Source organism: Diadema setosum, chromosome 17 (genome assembly GCF_964275005.1).
Source record: "Diadema setosum chromosome 17, eeDiaSeto1, whole genome shotgun sequence".
Classification (NCBI taxonomy): domain Eukaryota; kingdom Metazoa; phylum Echinodermata; class Echinoidea; order Diadematoida; family Diadematidae; genus Diadema; species Diadema setosum.
The window spans coordinates 9505923-9528232 of NC_092701.1; the positions used below are offsets into that span (position 1 = coordinate 9505923).

Genomic DNA, 22310 nt, shown 5'->3' on the forward strand with positions numbered 1-22310 from the left:
CAAGGGGTATTTATATACTAGCACACACCGTTTGAAACAAACGCCGCCCGTCGACTCTTTCTGTTGTGGAGTAACAGGCCTCGACTCATAAACACTAACATAGTTGTGGTGAGGTACTAGGTTCAGAAGCTACCGAAGCCACTCAATCGTACATATATAGTAGCTGGTATTGGTAATGCTGGTAGTGGATGCGCTGTCATAAAAACTAGCAGTGTTGTGAAAATCACTTGAGGTGGTGTGGTACTTCGAACGGCTTTACAATGGGAAAAGAGAACCATGCCTCGAGGGAGGTTCTGCCAGACAATTTGGAAGGAGTAGAAAATTCAAATGCTACCTCTGGAAAGTATGGTGAGTGTTTGTTCAGTTTATGCTGTTGCTATTACTTTTAGTCTTTCGTGCCGCAGAGATCGTACGGATGCGTGAAAGTGGTGTCTGCCGGAGCGCTGGCGTGCGCAGTAGCCAGGAAGGCGTTGCTTCCACGTACCGTTTCACCAGGTGCTGCGCGCACACACACACACACGCGAGATTGCACTAAAGTCAGCAAAGGTAAAAACAGAAACAAAACAAAAACGTTTTTGTTATTAATGCTGTAGTTGTCATTTCAATAACAAAAGAAAAAAAAAAAAGAATCCAAGGAAAAGGGTTTGAATGACGAAATGCTGCCAGATGTACAGAATGCTGAATGTAGTGTCTTGATCCTAATTGAATCTCGTTCAACTATTTCAGCAATCAAATTGTAACAACTAGACTGTGTTTAGACCTATAGATATTTCATATTATTAAATATTTGTCTTGTTTTTACAAATAATTTTATATCTCATTACTTGATTTGAATGCTAGTTCCCATTTACCAGTACCTGTAGTTGTTGATTTCAATTCAAATATTTATTAAAGACAAAGGTATTTTATGTGTCCTTCAATCCATCAAAACAAATTTGAGAGAGAGAGAGAGAGAGAAGAGAGATATAGGAAAAACTTATAAGATATACTGCACATATTACTTTACTAGTGTGGGGTTAATATCAGGGACTAACTTTTTACCCCCTCCTACCCCCCCCCCCCCAAAAAAAAAAGAAAAAGAAAAAAATGTATTTAATACAAATAAGAAGTTATGATAGGAAGATTTATAGGGTGTCATATTGCACTTTGTAATGCTTTTAATCCACATTTTTATTACCAAAACTGTTTTATACTGCTCTTTATGAATCTACTGTATAGAGGTATTAGGCCAAGTAAAAGAAATTATTTTCGTGTCCTAACTTTTTGAAAATAAAGAACATGAGGACACTTTTTATTTATTTTTTATTCAATATTGTTATTATTATTATTCTTTTTTTTTTTTGCTATTTGAGTGTTGTAATTTCCATGGTATACATGTAATACAATTCTAGGGTGTGCGCCTTAGAGGTTCAATGGCTGGAAATACACTGTAGTGAAATCAGTGGAAATTTCATCTTTTTCTTTTTTTAACAAGCTTTTTTGATGCAGCAGAAAAAAAAGATGCCTACTGGGATGAGTTTTTAATACATACTATGCTGACATTTTTTTTCTTTTAACTTGGCCTTAGTAATCAAAATGAACTTACTACATGTACACTTGTACCTATAGTATAGGAAGGGGCATACAGTTGTACAAAAATGGTAAAGAAGAAGCAAGAAAGGATTTCAAAAGCATTCAGACTCGGCAGCAACTATCAAAGTTGTATCAACAGATGTACTTAATCTGTAGGCACTGGTCTTAAAACATGATGGGTACAATCCTTGTGAAATGCTACAAACTGGCTGGAAAGTGGTGAAATGTGTGAGATGTTATCTAGGCAAAAGTCAGCTTTTAAGAGTACATGTAGGCCTACTGCACCACAAATCCATACTGTAACTGCAATACATCCATACTGCAAATGAATGGGAGGGTACAGTACATTGTAGGCCTACCAGGGAGGTGGGAAGAAATGCCACCTCACTGATTGTACCCTAACTATATGCATTGCCCTGTTGCTGTACAGAAGTTGTGACAAGGCCGTGCTGTGCATGCTGTCTGGTTGAGCTATTTAAAATGTACCTCTGTGAATGACAAAGACCCCGTTTACAGTGCGAGGCTCGGCCGCGGCCAAGCCGCGGCCGAGCCCAGCCCCGCTTCAGTGTAAACGCGCAAAAGGCCAAATGCGAGGCCAAAATTGGCCTCGCATTTGGCCTCGCTCTGGAGGTGGTCTGGGCCACGGCCGAGCCGCGGCCGAGCCCGGCCTCTTCTTGGTGTAAACGCAAACTGGGCCAAATGCGCGGCCAATTGCGCGGCCAATTTTAGTCTGGCTACCAAACCCTCTGCCTGTATCTTTCGCTATTCAGGATATTAACCCCCCTCAACGTGGAAAACTAGTATAGTTTAAGGTGGTTTTGTCCTGCAAAGGATTTTTTTCCTTCGGCAAAGGCCTTTGCCCGAACGGCGACTTCGTCGCCATGGAATTCATTTGGCAAAGGGTCTGAAAACCAGACAATACCAAATTGCGTTTGTTTACAAGCAGAGCGCCACTACGACAAAATATTGAAAGGTTTGAATCAAAAGCGCGGCCGAGCCCAGCAGTGTAAATGGACAAAATTGCGAGGCTCGGCCGCGCAATTGAGGTCGGACTCGGCCGCGGCCGAGCCGCGGCCGAGCCCGGCCCCGCACTGTAAACGGGGTCTATATTGTGCTATACCGATCTTCATTCTTCCTGCCAAACCAAACAGTAGGGTTTACACAGTAGTTCAAGCTTCAGTGATCTTGGCATGCATGTGTAGAGTCTAGAGAGTGTACTCTAAATCCTGTGTGATTCAACCCGTGTTGTGCCGCAGTTGATTTCATTCCACTGAAATAATGAACTGTGTTTTTTTTCCAGGGACCAATCATTCAACTACTCTGATAAAATGGTCTTTTGAGATGCAAAAAGGGAACAAGTACAGACACAATGTATTGGTATGCAATGGTATGAATAGGCAATGGTGAGCTGAGCTGATGATGTGATCACCTCACAATTTTCCCAAGTTAATCCATACAAAGAACTGATGAAAGTTAAATTCTTCTGTTGTTGTTGTTCATTTTCCATCTGTGAAGATGGCTGGATAGCCCATATTCAGCTACAATAAGCTGGTCTTCCATGGGGTCCAATTGGATATGGGGTGGGACCACTTCACCGGGTTAGACACCCTGCTCTTTGCGAAACCTCTTATGAAATATACCATGAAAGAGCATGTAATTTTATGAAGGATTCAACATTTATTTGATGAAAATGAATGAATGAAGCGGGATCTTTTACGTGCATGAGCTGTGACTCTCTCATACACGGGACCTCCGTTTTATGTCCTATCCGAGGGACAGAGTGTTTTGCCTCTTGCTTGAGGGGACGGTATGTTTACACACAACATTGCTCAGTCCAGACTCAGGTTCGAACCCGGGCCGCATGATCGTGAGGCAGACGCGCTACCGACTGAGCCAAAATTCTGAAATTGTTTAGGTTAAAGGGAGTGTACATGTACAGTACTGGTTGAGGTGGGGATTCATGTTTTGAACATTCCTAAGTGAGATAATGAGAAACCTCTTATGAAATATACCATGAAAGAGCATGTAATTTTATGAAGGATTCAACATTTATTTGATGAAAATGAATGAATGAAGCGGGATCTTTTACGTGCATGAGCTGTGACTCTCTCATACACGGGACCTCCGTTTTATGTCCTATCCGAGGGACAGAGTGTTTTGCCTCTTGCTTGAGGGGACGGTATGTTTACACACAACATTGCTCAGTCCAGACTCGGGTTTGAACCCGGGCCGCATGATCGTGAGGCAGACGCGCTACCGACTGAGCCAACTCACCAGTATAAACCATAATGTCATTCCTAGCTAAATAATGTAAAAATGATCAGTCAGATATTAGGATTTGAGACTCATGCATTCATTCATAAATTTTGCATAATATAATGTGATAAAAAACACTGGAAATTTCAAGATTTTGTGTTTACTGTAGACAGTATGGTAAACTGTAAAGAGAGGACATTATTGACTTGTTAATTTGCATTCTACATCAACTATTCAAGAAGTTTTTTTTTAAATGAAAATTATCTTCAAATTTGAATTATTTATTTAAAGGGAAGGTAAACCCAAAGAGCAATGTGGATTGAGTGAAAGCAGCAACATTAGTAGAACACATCAGTGAAAGTTTGAGAAAAATCGGACAATCGATGCAAAAGTTATGAATTTTTAAAGTTTTGGTGTTGGAACCGCTGGATGAGGAGACTACTAGAGGATATGACGTATGAGAGGACAACAATACAAAGAAAATATAAAGGATATTCAACAAAAATTCACTTTTCTAGAATTATGAAAGAGCAGTGGACCAACCGCTTTCAGAAAGCAGGGGGAATAATTGCTACCCTTAACATATGTCAATATCAAGTTGATGGAATTTGTAATTTTCATGAAAAATGGATTTTTGTAGTATTTTCTTTATATTTTCTTGATATTGTAGTCCACTCATACGTCATAACCTCTAGTAGTCTCCTCATCCAGCGGTTCCAACATCAAAACTTTAAAAATTCATAACTTTTGCATCGATTGTCCGATTTTCTTCAAACTTTCACTGATGTGTTCTACTAATGTTGCTGCTTTCACTCAATCCACATTGTTTTTGGGGTTTATCTTCCCTTTAAATACATTGTATAAGGTACAGCTTGTGTGTCTAAGACAAGATTTTATCTCACAATTTGTAGTTGCACTCGAACCCAAAGACAGTTTGAAGGGGGGAGGGGGCATATATACTGTTACCAGTAAGTTGCTATCTAATCAAAGAATACAGTTTAATTAGTGCAGAATTGCATGGCAAACATGTTTGTGATAAGACAAGCAAACCGCTGTGTTTACAATGAGCTCTTCTCCTGCTGGGGAGTTTTACAAACTGCAGTTAGTTTTGCAAATATTAAGCGCGTCACATTGAGCATGTACAAATGGCCATATACGTATGTCTAATCTGAAAGTGATTCTACAGATCTGTTCTAGATAGTCCTTTAAATTTCATGTCACATGAGATAATACAGAATGTTTGTAAAGATGATAGTTTGAATTTCCATAGCAATCTGAACATATGAAAGGTATACTTCAGGATGTATGCAATGTAGTTAAAGCATTAAGTTTCATCAGAAACATGCTTGTACATTTTGTTACTGTTGTGGAAACAATGCTTAACAAGTTCAGTCTGGACTGCTTCTCAAAAATGTGTTGTAAACTTACGTACATGCAAATATGCATGCGGTGGATGTAATTTGTCTTTTTGCAGGCCCAGAATTTACATTAAATCTTCCAAGGGGAGCCTGTTTGAATGATAAAACTGTTTTTTTGAATTTAAATGGACTGTACAGTACTGGTTGAGGTGGGGATTCATGTTTTGAACATTCCTAAGTGAGATAATGAGAAACCTCTTATGAAATATGAAAGAGCATGTAATTTGAAGAAGGATTCGATGTTTATTTGATGAAAATTGGTTTTCAAATGGCTGAGGTATCCAAAAACGTAGTAATAATGAAAGGCGACAGGCCACGCCTTTTACTAGGATTTCTTTGTTTCACCTTGTTTTTGGATATCTCAGCCATTTCAAAACCGATTTTCATCAAATAAACTTTTGATACCCCGAGGCCTTAGAATTGCATGCTTTTTGACATCTCATAGAGTGGTTTCTGAATATTCGCAAAATGTTAAAAGCTAAATCCTCACCTCGACCAGAACTGTACACACCCTTTAAAGCCACAAGAGATGAAAAAAACAATAACAACAAAACACAGAATTTTTGTTAAAGATGAGGGAGGACTCTTGAGTTTGAATTTTCATAGAAATCTGATATGCAATGTAATCAAGCATAAAGTTTCATCAGAAACATGCTTCACAAGTACATTACATTTTGTTACTGTTGTGGAAACGGTGTTTAAATGCACAAGTGCTGCAAAAGTAATTTCTTTATAAAAGCAAAGACGTTTTAAGAGTGGACGCAAGTGATTAGTAAGCAGAGGGGTGAAGAGACACTTGTATGAGGTACATGTACATCATGTATGAGTTTTCTTCAATTTGTCTGCCCTCTGTACAAATGAAATTTGTAAGATTGCAACTGTTGATCTACATTTTAAACAAACACATCGGAAAAAAAGGAACCAGCTGGAATCAAACCTGTCATCTATACTGCTTTCCAGGCAGCGACACTTCCACCAGGCTATCTCTGGTTACCGGCAGTGACACGATGAACTAGGAACAAATACCCAAGCTCCAAAATTCTGAAATTGTTTAGGTTAAAGGGAGTGTACATGTACAGTACTGGTTGAGGTGGGGATTCATGTTTTGAACATTCCTAAGTGAGATAATGAGAAACCTCTTATGAAATATACCATGAAAGAGCATGTAATTTTATGAAGGATTCAACATTTATTTGATGAAAATTGGTTTTCAAAATGGCTGAGATATCCAAAAGAGTGATAATAATAAAAGGTGACGGGCCATGCCTTTTATTAGGATCTCTTTGTTTCACCTTGTTTTTGGATATCTCAGCCATTTCAAAACCAATTTTCTTCAAATAAACTTTTGATACGCCTTAGAATTGCATGCTCTTTGACATCTCATAGATTGGTTTCTGAATATCTCACAAAAAGTTAAAAGCTAAATCCCCACCTCGACCAGAACTGTACACACCCTTTATGTAGTCCATGGTGGACCAGGGCCCTGTTTTATCAAAAGATAAAATTAATTTTAAATTTCCTTACCACACAAGCTGCCATAGACTTAGAGGTGAAATGAACTTATAATCAATTTTAACACTTCATAAAACAGGGCCCAGGCATATTAAATGAAAGCAAGAGATTGTTAAGCAGAGGGGTGAAGATGAGTTATGAGTTTTCTTCAGTTTGTCTTCCCTCTGTGGAAATGAAATTTGTATTTAAAGATCACAACTGCTGATTTACATTTTTATTAAACATGTTGAAAAAAAAAGAACCAGCGTGAATCGAACCTATCAGCTAAATTGCATTTTGAGGGTGTTTTCCAAGTTGAGTGTTACGGGCAGATGTGGCATTATCTATTTTTACCAATGACTGCAGATTGGTTTAGAAATGATGAAATTTGACTGAGAGTAAGAGCAAGGCGTGTCTGGTTAGGCATACTCTTTTTTTATCATGAGTCATCTGTGAAGTACCTGGTACTGCTTGTGCACACAAGGAATGACAATCATTGATGCCATGCTGTGCTAGATTCTATAGTCAACACCTTTGTCTCTGGTGACAGTCAGCGACCAGGCCACAAGTTGCCCCTTAGGAGCACACAATATTTCTGTAGATTATTATTTCGGAGTGTCTGTAGTGTTTGCAGCATCCGGGAGATACAGATCATATTTGTCAGGTGTTTTCCTTCCCTATTTGCACACAGGTGCAATTAAAGTGGAGATGAGAATTGGGCTCTAAAGTTTTTGCAAGATACCAAGAAAACACTTATGAAATAGTACAGAGCATACCATATTAAGATGAATTCAAAGTTTATTTGATGAAAATCGGGTTTGGAATGACTGAAACATCTAAAAACAAAGTAAAACAAAGTGATCGCAATAAAGTTTGGGTCCCACACTTATTAGAATTGCTCTATTTTGGATATCTCAGCCATTTCAAAACCAATTTTCATCAAATAAACGTTCAATTCATGGAATTACATGCTCTTTCATATTTCATAAGATGTTTCTCATTTAATATCTCACCAAAAAATTTTAGAAACCTGAAATTAGGTCTCAGCCAAAACTATACAATCCCTTTTAAGTTGCCTTTAAAATATTAGCTGTCACTGGTCATTTGATTAATACCCCATTGTTGTATTCAAGAATAGTCAGGTTTATCCTATTACATTGTACATTGTACAGAGGCATGGGCGTACATAAGACAATTTCACGTCTTCAACCTTAGATGCAGTGTGGCACAAGCAGTACATCATAGTAGCTATGAAAATCATTATTACTGCTATTGAATCTTATCAGGGAAAAAAATGAAGCATCAAACTTTGGGAGGTTTTGAACACTAAAATATGTTGTCTCTGTCCATACTGTACATGTTGGTTGATAAATTTTGAGCCGAATATAACAAAAACCGGAATGATCAAATAAAGAAATAATGCACGATCATCAATAGGAACAGTCAGACAGGCAATAGATCAAGAAGATTAAGATCACAATGTCTTCGTGATCTTTGGTTGTCCGTTACACTGGCAGCCAAACATCATGATATTTGGATCGAGAAGTTTGGATAATAATAATAATTGCATTTATATGTCTTCACACTGACGTTTCTAAGTGCACTTTTGCTACTCATACAAATAGACTAGAAAACACAATAGCATTAACAAAATCAGCGTTAACAGTTGTGCTTTCCTTTGAGGTAGAGCCCGAAAACCATCGATCAATGCTGCAAACCGGTGATGGACTGGTCACATGACAAACTTCCTGAAGTTTCAGTTGAGAGCGTTCAAATGTCCCTAGTTTGAGTGGGAAGTTGTGAGAAGTTTCTCGAGAAAGTTTGTGTGAAGTTTGCAGTCACACTGGCAAAACTTTGAAATCTTAAAGATTGCAATCTTAGATTTCTTGATCTTTTGCCAATGTGACCACAGCTAATACCGTATAATACAAAATGTATTTTCAGAAATGTGTCCACAAGTACACTATGTATATACCTCCCATTCTTTCAGGTACATTATATGTGACTCATGCTATGATTTTAATGATAATCTCTGTGTAGGGCCTACAGTATTCATGTGGATGACTGCTCTACAGTACAGTGTATAATATGTACAACTATTGGTGCAATGACAGTCATCCTGTCTAAGTTTATCGTGTCCATGATTTATGGGTTAGACTCATTTACAGGGAAACTAGTGCGAGTTGATTTTTCTCTCTTTTCTGTGTTTGATCTGTTTGAGTCAACAAAGCAGTTCAAACATTTCCAGGACATCCTGAATTGTTGCGTGGTTATTGCAGGATACTTTAAAGGCTAAAAGCAGCATAAGGTTATGGTGATGATGATTGCAAACTGCATGACCTGGGCTCCGTTTCATGAAAGTTGTCAGCCCTGACAAGTTCAGTTTATATGATTTTTTTCATTTTTGAAGCGCCATGAGCACTGAAAAGTGGACCTGTGCGCTATACAAGTAGCCACTATTATTATTATTATTATTAAGATCCTTGGTTTTGATTGGCTGAGAAGCTCTGGTCACTGACTGTTACTGTGGTGATTGTCAGAGACTGACAACTTGTCAGGGCTGACAACTTTCATGAAATGGTGCCCTGATGATTTTTTTCTTTGCTCATTTTTCCACTAATGCATTTTTTTTTTCATTGAAATAAACCTCTGCATCTTGCAAAACTTTGTAATGACAATTTGATTATTGTTATAATCTGCCTTGGTCTTTGAACATCACCTCTATTAAGGTAATGGTTTATTTATACAGGATGATTTTTTTTTTGGGGGGGGGGGGGCTGGGGGGCACCTGACCACACAGAATCAACAAACAGCTTTTAATACTTTTACAGAGAGCAGTAAAAAATTCCTTCCTGAAAACCAAACAAACCATTACATAAAAATGATTTAACAAAACAATGATACATGTATGTGATTTTTTTATGCACATAAAAATATACAGAACCCTTTGTACACTGTTTATAAACAACTGCATTGTATTATGCAGGAGGAAGGATGTGCCCACAGAAAGTAGGTTTTATTCAAAGAATTATAGTAGATGGGGTGTGAAGGTGTTGAACACTAAGGTACAATTCTGAAAATGTCATTTCTTGCAAAAAGATATCATCTCAATTGTGTACAGAGCATTTGAATAATGTGAATGCACTCTTAAACGCTATATTTGGACTTTAAAATGATAATATGTAATTTGTAAATTTGGGCCAGAATTTACAACTGGTACAACGGCAGTGTACGACGTACATTTGAGACCAGCATTTATGTAAATTATATTGTAATTCATTGTGTACACTAACTGAGGTCCAATATTAAATGCACATCATTTTAATAAGTTCCAATATGGCACTTCCATGAACACAAGACAACATTAAAAATACTGTACAGTTTGTATGTATTGATATGACCTGTCTGTATGGATTCCGGGCCAAAAATATTGAATTACATACAGTATTTACAGTGTTTGTAGGTTCAGACATTATAGTTTGTTGAAAATTACTGCCAAATGTTTGTTTTTAGGGTTGGTGAGTGCTAAAGGTTGGACAAATGCACTTCGGCAGTCCATAAAATTCTACCATAATCTGTCAATCAATAATGAGTTTTATAGGAATGAATACTAGACAATGATATGGGGAAAACCCTCCCTCAAATTGCAGCTTGGAATCTGTGTTATTTATTTATATATATATTTTTTTTCTGGTAAGGTTTAGATGAGAAATGCATAGTGTACAGCTGTACAACTGTACATTGTATAACTACAGTTTGTAATACATTATATACATTCCAACTATGAACCAGGGAAAATACATTGTAGATCTGATGCAATGCAATGCAATACCAGGAGCAACTTATTGTAACTGAATAATATTTGTGACCAGAGGTATAATGGTACACACATTCATTCTGCATGCAGTGCAGAATGAATGTGTCTCCTTTAATGAACTATTAAAGGAGACCAAAACCCAAAGAGCAATGTGGATTGAATGCGAACAGCAACCTTATAAGAATGCATCTGTGAAAATTCAAGGAAAATCGGACAGTTGATGCAAATGTTATGAATTTTTAAAGTTTTGGTGTTGTAGTGACTGGATAAGGAGACTACTTCAGTTTATGGCATCATGTACGGACAACAATATAAAGAAAATATACAGAAAATTCAACATACTTTCACTTTTCTACCTTAAAGAAAGAGCACGTGACTTTAAGAAAGCAGGGGAATGATATTACCCTTAAGCATTATACATGTATGTGAGTGACAAATCATTAGAATGTGTAATTTTCATGAAAAATATATTTTTGTGGAAATCTTCTTTTATTTTAAACTTTATACTGCTCTCCACACATGATGTCATAAACTCTAGTAGTCTCCTAATGTCCAATCATTACAACACCGAAACTTAAAAAAAAAAAAGATCATGGGCGATGGGCAATTTAGGGAGTAATAAAATGGGCGGTTTCAGTTACTAATGGCTTAATTTTGCAAATTTCATGAAAGCCAAAATTAAGATAGCATTTGAAAGGTCCTATCTGCACTACAATGCCTTTGTCACCAGGAGCAGTTCACAAACATTTCTTTCTGTACAGTACGGCCTTTTTGAAAACTGGCAGGAAAAAAAAAAAAACCCAAATAAGGAAGTCAAACTATATACATACTGTATATCATGAGATACGATTCAGGGCTCACACCCATAAATATTTCCCCATAGGGATGTGTGTTAAAAAATCAAATTTCAAAAAATTCTGTAAAATAGCCGGGAGAAATGAAGTGTTTCAGCTTCACTAACCTTGATAAGTGAGATATACCCTTTCATCCATCAAATTTTCAGGGTGGATTCTTCAGTCCAAATTCTGTCCAGGGGTCCGCAAAGCCAGACTACGAGTTCTTGTCACTCAAAAAATCACCCATTTTCCGTACACGTACCCAATGAAATATAGTCCCCTCAAATTCCACCAGAAAAGCTTTCATCTTCCAACCAAAATGCAATTTGTAGAGGAATTCATACTCAATATCTACAGCTATTCAGTTTTTTGCCAAACTACATCATTGATTTTATATTAATTATTTCTTCATTACCATTTTGGTATCTTTGGTAGGAATTTGTGAAGGGGTCTGGGACATTCCATTGTATTTACGGGTGTGAGCCCTTCATTGAATCTTTGCCAGTAGAGGCCTATATGGCCCATTGTTTGTGTGCTCTCAGTCCAGGTCTTTTTTCAACAGAGATTTTTTTTTTTTTTTTTTTTTTCCATGAGCCACTGCCCAAGCAACACCACTCTGAAGGTTATCAAAATGGTCACATGCATAGTTTTGTTTATGTCCTACACCCAGTGTGAAAACCATTGTGAGGACTAGTAAAACTAGCATTACATGGGGCAGGGCTAGGACACTACGAGCACTTGAATACCCCCAAAAATAATGATAAAAAGGGCAAGCGAACTCCTGCTGGGTCTTCAATCAGTAGGCCCGTTCACAAACAACGAAAATCGAAATTTCAATCGCGATCCAAATTTCGATTTTTTTTTTTTGACCGTTCATACACAGGGAAAAATCGCACTTCGCAGCAAGGAAAGAACGATCAGTGGCCAAACTGCGCATGCGCAAAACTTGCATGACCGAAGACTGACCCCGCCCGCAGTCCCAATAGAGTTTCGCACGTGCTACGAATGATGGCATTAAAAATACCGATTTCCGAATCTCGATCGCGCTCACACACACGACGCTTGGCAAAATAATCGCGATTATTCTGAAAAATCGCACTAATAGTGCGAGTTGGATCGCGATAAGGATCGCGGTAATTAGTGAGATTTTTCTGTCCACACTGGAAAAAATTTTGAAATTTTGATCGCGATAAGAAAATCGATTTTTAAATCGCACTTTTTCCCTTGTGTGTGAACGGGCCTGGTGTAAATACTGGAGAGAAAAAAAAATCTGTGTTAAAAATTGAACTTTTCAGTTTAAGGCCCATGCAAATGGTATTATCATTTACATGGGCCTTGAAAACCAAAACATTCCAGGTATATTTCATAAGGGGAGGATGGATTCAAGGTTGAAAATTGAATGTACCAGTAGGTCTAATTCTTGTTTAGAGGGCCAAGGTATACACATACTAGTATCTCACTGAAATCTTAATGCACAGTCTATGGTGTACTGAATGTTAATAGTTTAATGTAAATTTTGTGGAGTAAAACTGCACGACTTTGACAGTTGGCTATCTGCCATTGATTTGTAGTAATCAGGCCTCGTGAGAATTTCCTGTGACAAGATTTTGATTTACCGGTCACCCATCTGGAATATACATTCACTCCCTGCAGGGAATTGTGAATGCTTTCAATCAAAAATATACCAACATGTTGAAAAATCATTTGATAAATTAAAGTAAACAACAGAGCGGCAGTAGTTTATTTGATTGTAGAATATTAAGAGAGTTATGAAATTTGAATTTAATAGAAAGATGGTGATATTTGTTGCAGTCAGGGATGTGAGGTACGTAGGACTCTAGATAAGACAATGTCAAAACTTTTGCTGACACATAATTGGCTAGCACTCAAAAGTCTTTAGTAAATTTGCTTTATGAACGTGAAATTGAGAAGAAATTAAATGCATCTTTTGTTGTATTAAAATTGTTCGTGAATTTCAATAAGATGGCAGTGACAACTGTATAAGTCAGACTGCTAAATTATTGACAAAAAAGAAAAAGAAGAAAAAAAATGATGTTGGAACAATCTAAAGGAATAATTAATGTGACACTTTGGAGAAAATGACATTATTGAATGATATTTAAAGATAATAACAAGTTTTGGTACGTCAAAAGTTTCCCTGAATTTCCGTGTTTCAGGTTAAAGTATCTATCATATAACTAACACTGTGAGACTTACTCGCCCCAAAGTGCTCTCATTTCTTAGTAATCATGCAATAAACTGCGACCAGCAGCCCCATACGCATAGCGTAATGGGGCTTCGCATTGTAGCATCCAGGATCATGACAGATTTAGTATCTCGGGCAAATATCAACTTAAAATCCACAAAATTCTTCAATTTAAAGACTTACCAATTAAGTTGAAGTCTTGAAAACAGGCTTCGGGCAACGTTTGGTTCTGCCAATAGTCCCTTTCTGTTCGAATTGATGACTGAATGTGACTCTGTCGAGAGGACCGTGGGAGAGCTACATACACTGATTACTAAGGTCAGCGCATACGCACACATCACATGCGAACAAATTTCAAATCCATGAACGGATAAGATGTTTGGGTGCGCATGCGCTGGCCGTCAATTCAGTGTACGTAGCTCTCCCAAGGTCCTCTCGACCGAGTCACATTCAGTCATCAATTCAAACAGAAAGGGACTATTGGCAAAACCAAACGTTGCCCAAAGCCTGTTTTCAATACTTCAACTTAACTGGTAAGTCTTTAAATTGAAGAAATTTTTGGATTTTAAGTTGATATTTACCCGCGATACTAAATCTGTCATGATCCTGTAAGCTACAATGCGAAGCCCCATTTAGCTATGCGTATGGGGCTGCTGGTCGCAGTTAGCTACACAGTATGCGTATGGGGCTGTATGGTATGGGGCTGCACGCTGCTGGTCGCATTGATATTCGCACAATACGTGTACTACCTCGCCGCCGCCGTACGGCGGCGGCGAGGTAGTACACGTACACGTACACGTATTGTGTCGTACACTGGTACGAAACCATTATTGCATGATTACTAAGACATGAGAGCACTTTGGGGCGAGTAAGTCTCACAGTGTTAGTTATATGAAAGGTACTTTAACCTGAAACACAAACTAAGACAAGGAAATTCAGGGAAACTTTTGAGGTAGTACCAAAACTTTATATTATCTTTAATCATGAACTGCCTGATCAGTTAACACTGTGTAACAAAAGCATTAAACTTCAAAGTTGTCTGTACTATAATTTTGTTCTTGTTTTGTTATAATAGTAAAACTTTAACCCTTATGTCAGTTTTACTTCACTCACCAAAGTCAACTGAGGTCAATTTTCTTTTCAAGGCATAATTTACCATTTGCAGATGAAACAAAAACCCAGCTTTTGTCCCTCAAAATAGTTCTGAAATGTGAGTTAGGGATAGACACAACCAATGTAAAAATATGAATCAGGATAATACTAATAGATATTATATATTGTTAAATGTACAAATATATGAACAAATATGATAAAAATGTTTCCAGACTATACTATCAACAGTTATGGTTTATTTAGAAAAAAACAGTGATATCTCCATATATCAATAGGCTTTTTTTGGTGAAAATTTTATATGGTAGGATGTGTTGTAAGACAACTGACCTACACATGCATCGAATGTTATGTCTTGAACATTTTCAAAATCACTCTTATCACTGCTCCTGAACGTAAACAGGACCTTGAATTTTGAGGTCTTATATGTATTATCCCAGTGAAACGATGAACAAAATCACCAACTCTGAGCAGGTTTTCATAAAGTGACATGAGTTCTAGTTTCTCTTTGAATCACATACTGTACAAGCGGAAATTTTCGTGCATTTCGCGCAACCAGAAAACTAGCACGAAAATAAAAAAGCACGCAAATATTTTTGCTTGCCATGTGTTCCTGTACTTGGTGTCTTAATTCGGAGGTATTAAAAACACGCGAAACTCTTCTTACCCAGCCAAGTGCGAAAAATTAGTCGCGCGAAATATCCACTTTTACAGTACACTTGTACATTATGTATTTATCTCTCTCTCTCTCTGCCACGCGTGCATATCGTTTCCCCCAAAAGTGTGTTCAGTATTTCCTGGAGTCAAGTTGAGTCAAATCCAGAATTCTGTGGGCCTATTCACACAGACAGATAAACATTGTCATTTTGGAAAACCAGAAAACTTGTGAAAATTGCATAGGAGCTGTGCCAAAAGTCACCAGAAAACAGTGGGTTCAGCAGAAAAATACACACTGAAAATAAATGCATTTTGGGTTTTTTTTTTTTTTCATCTCAACATGTTGTAAAGCAAGAAATATTTACAGCATGACATTTTCATAAATTGGAACCAGCAGCCTTTTTCGGGGTGTGAAACTTTTGTGAACTGCCACTGATGTCCAAGGCATATACATGTAGTGTGGACAAAAACTTTTGTGTGCATTTCAATTTCAGGAATCCTGTGTCTCTTGAAATTAACAAAATCAAAGTGCAGTAAACCCTTCCGGTTTTACAGATGTGGTGGGAAAAACCTGATGGTTTTTCTCACATTCAGTTGATACCACAATTTTTAGTCAGTTGAATCAGAAAAAGTCAAACACCACTATTAACATGACAACATCGTCTTGCACTGCAGTGGCTCAAGTTCAGAATTTGCCAAACTTTTCTGAATGAGCTGCGTGATGATATTCAAATGCATGGAACCAAAAAAAAAAAACCCAAAACAAAAAAACCCAGCATATAAAAGTTTTGAGATGTATGCTCTCACTGTGAAGAGATGTGTAAAGAAATATCACATTTAAAAAGGTTTAAAGGACAAGTTCACCCGAATATACTCTGTATGTGTGGATTGAGTGAATGCACCAATTAATAGTAGAACGCACATAGAGTTTGAGAAACTTTTGACGATCCATTCAAAAGCTATGAATTTTCAAAGTTTCATTGCTGGCATTGCTGCATGAATGAGAGGACTACAGCAATTTGTGACGCCACTACAGAACAACAAGATAAAGAAAATATGAACAGAATTCAGTGTGAAGTATTTTTTACATATGTAGCAAAATTACATGTATACATCTAACTCCTTGATGATGAGTCCCAAGAACACTCGAGCAGGTGTCTTCAGATGGGAAATGCTTGTCATAGCAAAATCAGTCCGTCCTCAATGAGTTAAAGAGCACTTTACTTACATAATGTAGCTCTTAGAGAAAGCAGGGGGAACAATATTACCCTTGACATTATATCTACTATAGCAAGTCAAAGGTATAATGTATGTGTACTATCTTAAATAGATTAAGTTTTTATGAATTTTCCTTGCTTTTTCTATAAATTATTGTCCTGCGGTGATGTCAAAAACTGGTGTAGTCTTCTCATCCAGTGATGGCAGCACTCAAATCTTAAAAATTCATTACTTTTCAATGAATTGTCCAATTGTCCTCAAAAGTATATTGCTGCATTCACGGACTCCATACATTCATTGTATGTTAGGTGAACTTGTCCTTTACAATTTTATTCTTGGTGTACACTTGTAGAGTTCCTATCATTATAATGATTCCATGAAAATATTCAAAGCATTCAGAAACAGCAGGATGTCCAAATTGTGTAGTGTGTTTGCAGAGTCACATTGTTTTGACGATTTCGTATGGAACATGACAAATATGCCTCTTTATTAGATGATAACGTCATTAAACCGTACTGCCATTCAGTATGCTCACAATATTGACTATGAGTAATGATGAGTAATAAATGACAGCAGTAAACAAGTTTTCAAAGGCATCTGTTGTTACAATCATTCGATTGTGATTAAAAACAAATTCTGTGCATATAATGATGGCATTAGAGTTAATGATATTGATTATATTTTTATGTGCTAATTACGCCATTAAAAAACAGGATAACGGAAAGAAGAAAAAAAACGGTAAGAAAAAGCAAAACAATAGTAGTAGCAATATCGACAAATTCTCCTGTGAGGGTGTTGGTTAGTTTACGTCAAAGCAGAATGGCAATTAATGATGCGGTCCAGAACATTGCATTGAATGAATTTCTTTTTTTTGGTCATATTTTACAACATATCACAATACATAGCACTAGACCCCCCTGAAACCCCCCCCCCCCCAAAAAAAAAAAGAAGAACAAAAACATTGTTATCAACAAACAATTCAAAACAGTGAAAATGATTATATTATTTATAAAAGTAGAATACTGATGCAATGTTGCATGAATAGGTAAATAACACAAAGCTCATACACTTAAATGAATGATGTCCATAATGAAGAAAACTGTGAAATATGATGGAACCAACAGCAGTGCTTCTAACTAATACTAAGTGGATTTTCATTTGTGGTCTCCCATCGTCTTAGCAACCCAATCTGACATTAGTGATCTATAATTCGATGGAATACAATTGTTGGGAGTGACTTCCTGGTTCCTCCATTGCACAATACAGTTTAGTCATTTCCAGGCAAGACGGATGTTTGCATGAGACATGCCTGACCTCCATATAGCTCTGATGTGACCTCCACCAGGACCCAATTTTTATCTCAGTATTATATCAGTTCTATTGTTCACGTTCTGACTGCAGACATTGGGATTCATCCATGAAGGTTACTATGCGACATATGTATCAGGTGTTTGCTCTGCTATTATTGTTTGTTCATGTGTCTGCATCATGCATTTATGGTATATATACAGTATATAGGCGCGGTGAGACTGGCAAAAGATCGAGAAGTTTAAGATCGCGAAGTTTGGTCCGATGGCTAGTGATTGTGATGTAACAATGCACATCTGAACATGACAATGGCCTCGCGCTTCGGAGACAACGCCCGCAAACAGATCGAGAAGTTTCGCGAGAAGTTTTGCGGGAAGTTTGCGGTCACACTGGCAAAACTTCGAGATCTTAAAGATCGCGATCTTAAACTTCGCGATCTTTTGCCAGTCTGACCGCGCCTTATACAAATGTATCTCTCTCTGCACAGGGTATTGGGATCATATTTGACTAACATGCTGTAAGACTTCAGATACACAAATACAGGTTATGTATACTTACAATGTGTACATATTGTGGTTGAATTAATGAGTGTCAATCCTTTGCGTTTGACAATAGAGTACCATAGGGTACTGTAAAAGTGGAAATTTTCGCGGTGTTGAAATCTTTGTGCATGAAAGCATTTTTGTTTGTCATATACATGTATGTCCCAGGAGTTGATGTCTGGATTCCACGGAATTAAAAAACATGAAAATCTTTTTACCCGGCCGGGCGCAAAAAATTAGGTGCGCGAAAAATTAGTTGCGCGAAAATATCCACTTTTACAGTAACTAAAATTTCATTGATTTTTTTTTGAAAAAAAGAGCCAATTTCAATACATCATACACACATTTCTATGAAAAGAATTTCACTCAAATGTACAATCTTCTTACAAGTATTTTTGTTTGATACAGGTCTACTTGTCTCAATACTTGTTTCAATAGTAAAGTGTAGAATGTAGATGTGTTCACATTGATAGTGATTACCAGTATTTTTTCCCCTCAGAAGCAATCACTTGTAAACCTCACATGCACTTTTGTTATGTTACACTGTATCTGTAAAAAAGAAAACAAACAAACAAACAAAGAGGATGTACCTGATTTCGTTGGAATTCAAAGCAGATGTACTTTGCTACGATAATCAAAGAAAACTTTCAGCCCTACACAGTAGTTACAAACATGCAGATACTCTTTCCTATAATTAATGAAAACTTTCAGTGTACGACTGTTGTCCCTTTCTCTGTAAAAGTTACATTGCATGACATATTGCAAAATGAGGAATGTTTGCATGCATTTTAATTTTGCGAATTTTGAGAGCGCCAAGATTCGCGAAATTAAAATGCATGCAAAATTTCTTGTCTACACTATATGCATTGAACGCCAGTGGCAATACGCGAAAATTTCATGCCATGAAAGAGGCCATTGGCTCCAATTTGCGAAAATTTTGTGCCGCGAATAAATCATGTTTTACAGTAAATTATTGAATTAAGGCTCAATTTCTAGTCACCAACATCATAATTTGAAGCCCTGGAACTTGAACTCTCAGCCGTTTTACCAGAGAACAAACCTTAAGCAATGAAAGCAAGATGACAGGTTCGGGTCACACTGGTTCCTTTTTTTTCCGACATGTTTGTTAATTTGGAGATCAGCAGTTGCAACCTCAACAAATTTCATTTGTAGGGGGAGTTAAATTGAGGAAACTCGCATTGCTGAACAAAAGCCACGTTACAACCACAACACTTCTACTGTATATTCGTTGAAATGATAGTATACACACAAACACACAGCCAATGAAACATGTTGATTTTCTAGTACACAGTATATGCATAAAAATGGGTGAGATTCAGCTGCCAAGCTACAATCAATACCGTACCAGATGGTGGAACCACCTTCCCATTATTAACGAGAGTGTTGCATGGAAAGTGAGGCAACCATTTTACTGACATATGGGCTCTAACACCCAACATCCTCAATAACATATCAAGTGGTCAGGTGCACACAATTAACTCACAAATGGCAGACATACATGTATACAGGGATGACTCATTTTCAATTTCTTGGATTTCTGGTATGATTTTGTCACCGATGGAGTGTAATAGTTACGTATTTCATACTAGCTTGCTATAGTTGGTGTTGGTGGTGGTAGTGGTTAATGCAGCAGTATAATAGGCATTACACGATGCATTGTAAGTTTCGCTTGCTCACTATTAAAAATGATCATTTTGGTGACTGCTCTGTACTTTGAATAGTCCAGTGCCCATTCATTATGCTTGCCCACCAATGAGTTTTGGTTGCCCTGGGCTAGTATAGAGAAGTGGGTTCGTTGCACCCTTTAGATGAATGCAATTGATGGTTTTTGATAAAGTCTAGCAAAATATAATGTCCCTTGTTTAGACAGAAGATCCAAGAAGGACCTAGCCTGAGTAGGCTAAATGAGGTATAGATGTGGTGATCTGATTTTGGGCAAATCCCTCAAGTTCACTGTAAAAGGTCACTGAACTTTGACTAAAAGTTGCATTTTTCACTTTATAATGTTATATAACACAAGCTGCGCGTATATGTGCAATATTCAATTGAATATTGCATGATAAAACACAGTTGTAGCTGAGCAAATCTAGTGATCAGGTTGTACTATGTAGGAAAAACAGCTTCTTTGATACACACTTATAAAAGTATAAATCCATAATTGATGCTTTGCAACTCTAACATGCAGTGCTTACAAACAAAATCACTAATAATTCACACTGCTGTAACAATATTGTGAGGGTAGACCGTTCTGCAATTGTCTCTATACAAAGTCATGTAGCGATAATGGAAGGTACACGCACAGTGCTGTGGTTAATCCTCCAGTTGCCATGGCAACCCATCCATCTCAGTAAGCTGCTGGGAGCCATATGATATGCATACGTACACTTTGCCTGGTAGATGATGTTGATGTGAGAATAGAATGGTGGCTATTATGCGGTTCCTTGAACTCCAGGAGTGATACAAAGGGTATTTGTTGCCAAGGAAACCTGGCATAGAAGGATTTCATGCATAATTTGTTGTTGTTGTTGTTGTTGTTTTTTTTGATGCATAGAAGATGTCAACCCACTGAGCAATGATTGTGGGTTTTTTTTTTCCCTCTCTGTGTACAAGAGATCTTCTTTCTTGTCCAGACTCTTGAGATAAAATGCCAAGTCTTTTGCATCAACCAGGAGACTGAGAGAATAAAAACATCAAGTTTTCAAGCTCAGTGAACAAGTGTATTGTTGGCCTGTCTTTCTCTGGCAGACTTGCTTCAGGAAATATGTATTGTGTGATAAAAGACTGTCTTCCTCAATCAGAATGATTTATTGAAATGAAACGTTCTCTTTGTTAACGTGGAAGTAGAATGCTGATGAATCGTCATATGAACCCTGCCCACATATTGACGAGAGTTGATATTTTAGCAGGAAATCATGAACATGTGTGCGGTGTAATATGGCAGTAAAGTAATATCCTTGATGGAGTGCATATAATGGTTGGGTTTGTGGATAAACAACTGTATTTCATATCATTCTGTTTAGGAGGGCAAGTGACTGATTTCAGAGAAAAATACTTAAATATATACACTGTATAGAAACCAGTATATATACGAGTATTAAACTCATTTATATAATACAATACACATGATAATATGTGTAAAAGAGATTAAAATTGTGAATTCAGAATCTGATGTTCATTTACATGTCTCATGTTATTTAAATGCAAGAAAGTAGTTCAGTGTGATTTGAATTTTACCCAATTTTTTTTGTTGTTGTTGCATCAACATTAATACAGATATGTACTAAATATTGGACTCCAGGAGAGCTAGTTTTAATTTTTTTTTAACCATTCCTTTCATTGCCTATAGAAGCTTTGCTAGTGTTTGTTATGGTGAGGGCAATGTGTGTAATAGCAAATATAGGGCAAGTTACACCCAGTCCCTTGCAGATGTACTCATTTTATTGCATGCCCCTTTGTACCATAGTCTAATAAACCATTGTCTGCCATAAAAAGTAGTTGGATAATTACTTGTTTGTTTATATTCTGGTCAACTATCTAACATTGATACTTTAACTGCCTTTTATGCTTTGGTGTACAATGTGCACATCATAGAAATGTGATTCAGCAGTCGGGAAAATGAGATAAAATTTGTCTGTAGGATTCCAAGACAGGTTGTAAAAATTTATTCAATATACTACTTTCAAATCTGTGATATGCCCTACGGAATAACAGTAGCTCAAATGAACTCATCGTAATTTATCTGAATAATGTAGAGAATACTTTTATACCAACAACAACAACAACCAAAAAAAAAAAAACCCACTTCTTTGCTGATTTTTTCCAGCTATTGATAACATTACTTCGTAACTTCTCGATGAA

At 37.1% G+C, this 22310-nt stretch overlaps 1 protein-coding gene across 1 annotated transcript in view; it reads left to right on the top strand.

Annotated features, from left to right (window-relative positions):
* Positions 1-230: 230 nt before the first annotated feature.
* Positions 231-22310, top strand: part of LOC140240875 (choline transporter-like protein 2) — a 61673-nt gene continuing 39593 nt past the window's right edge. The window contains 1 exon segment of the mRNA XM_072320648.1: positions 231-348. Within this exon segment, the coding sequence (XP_072176749.1) occupies positions 261-348 (88 nt within the window). The 5' untranslated portion in view covers positions 231-260.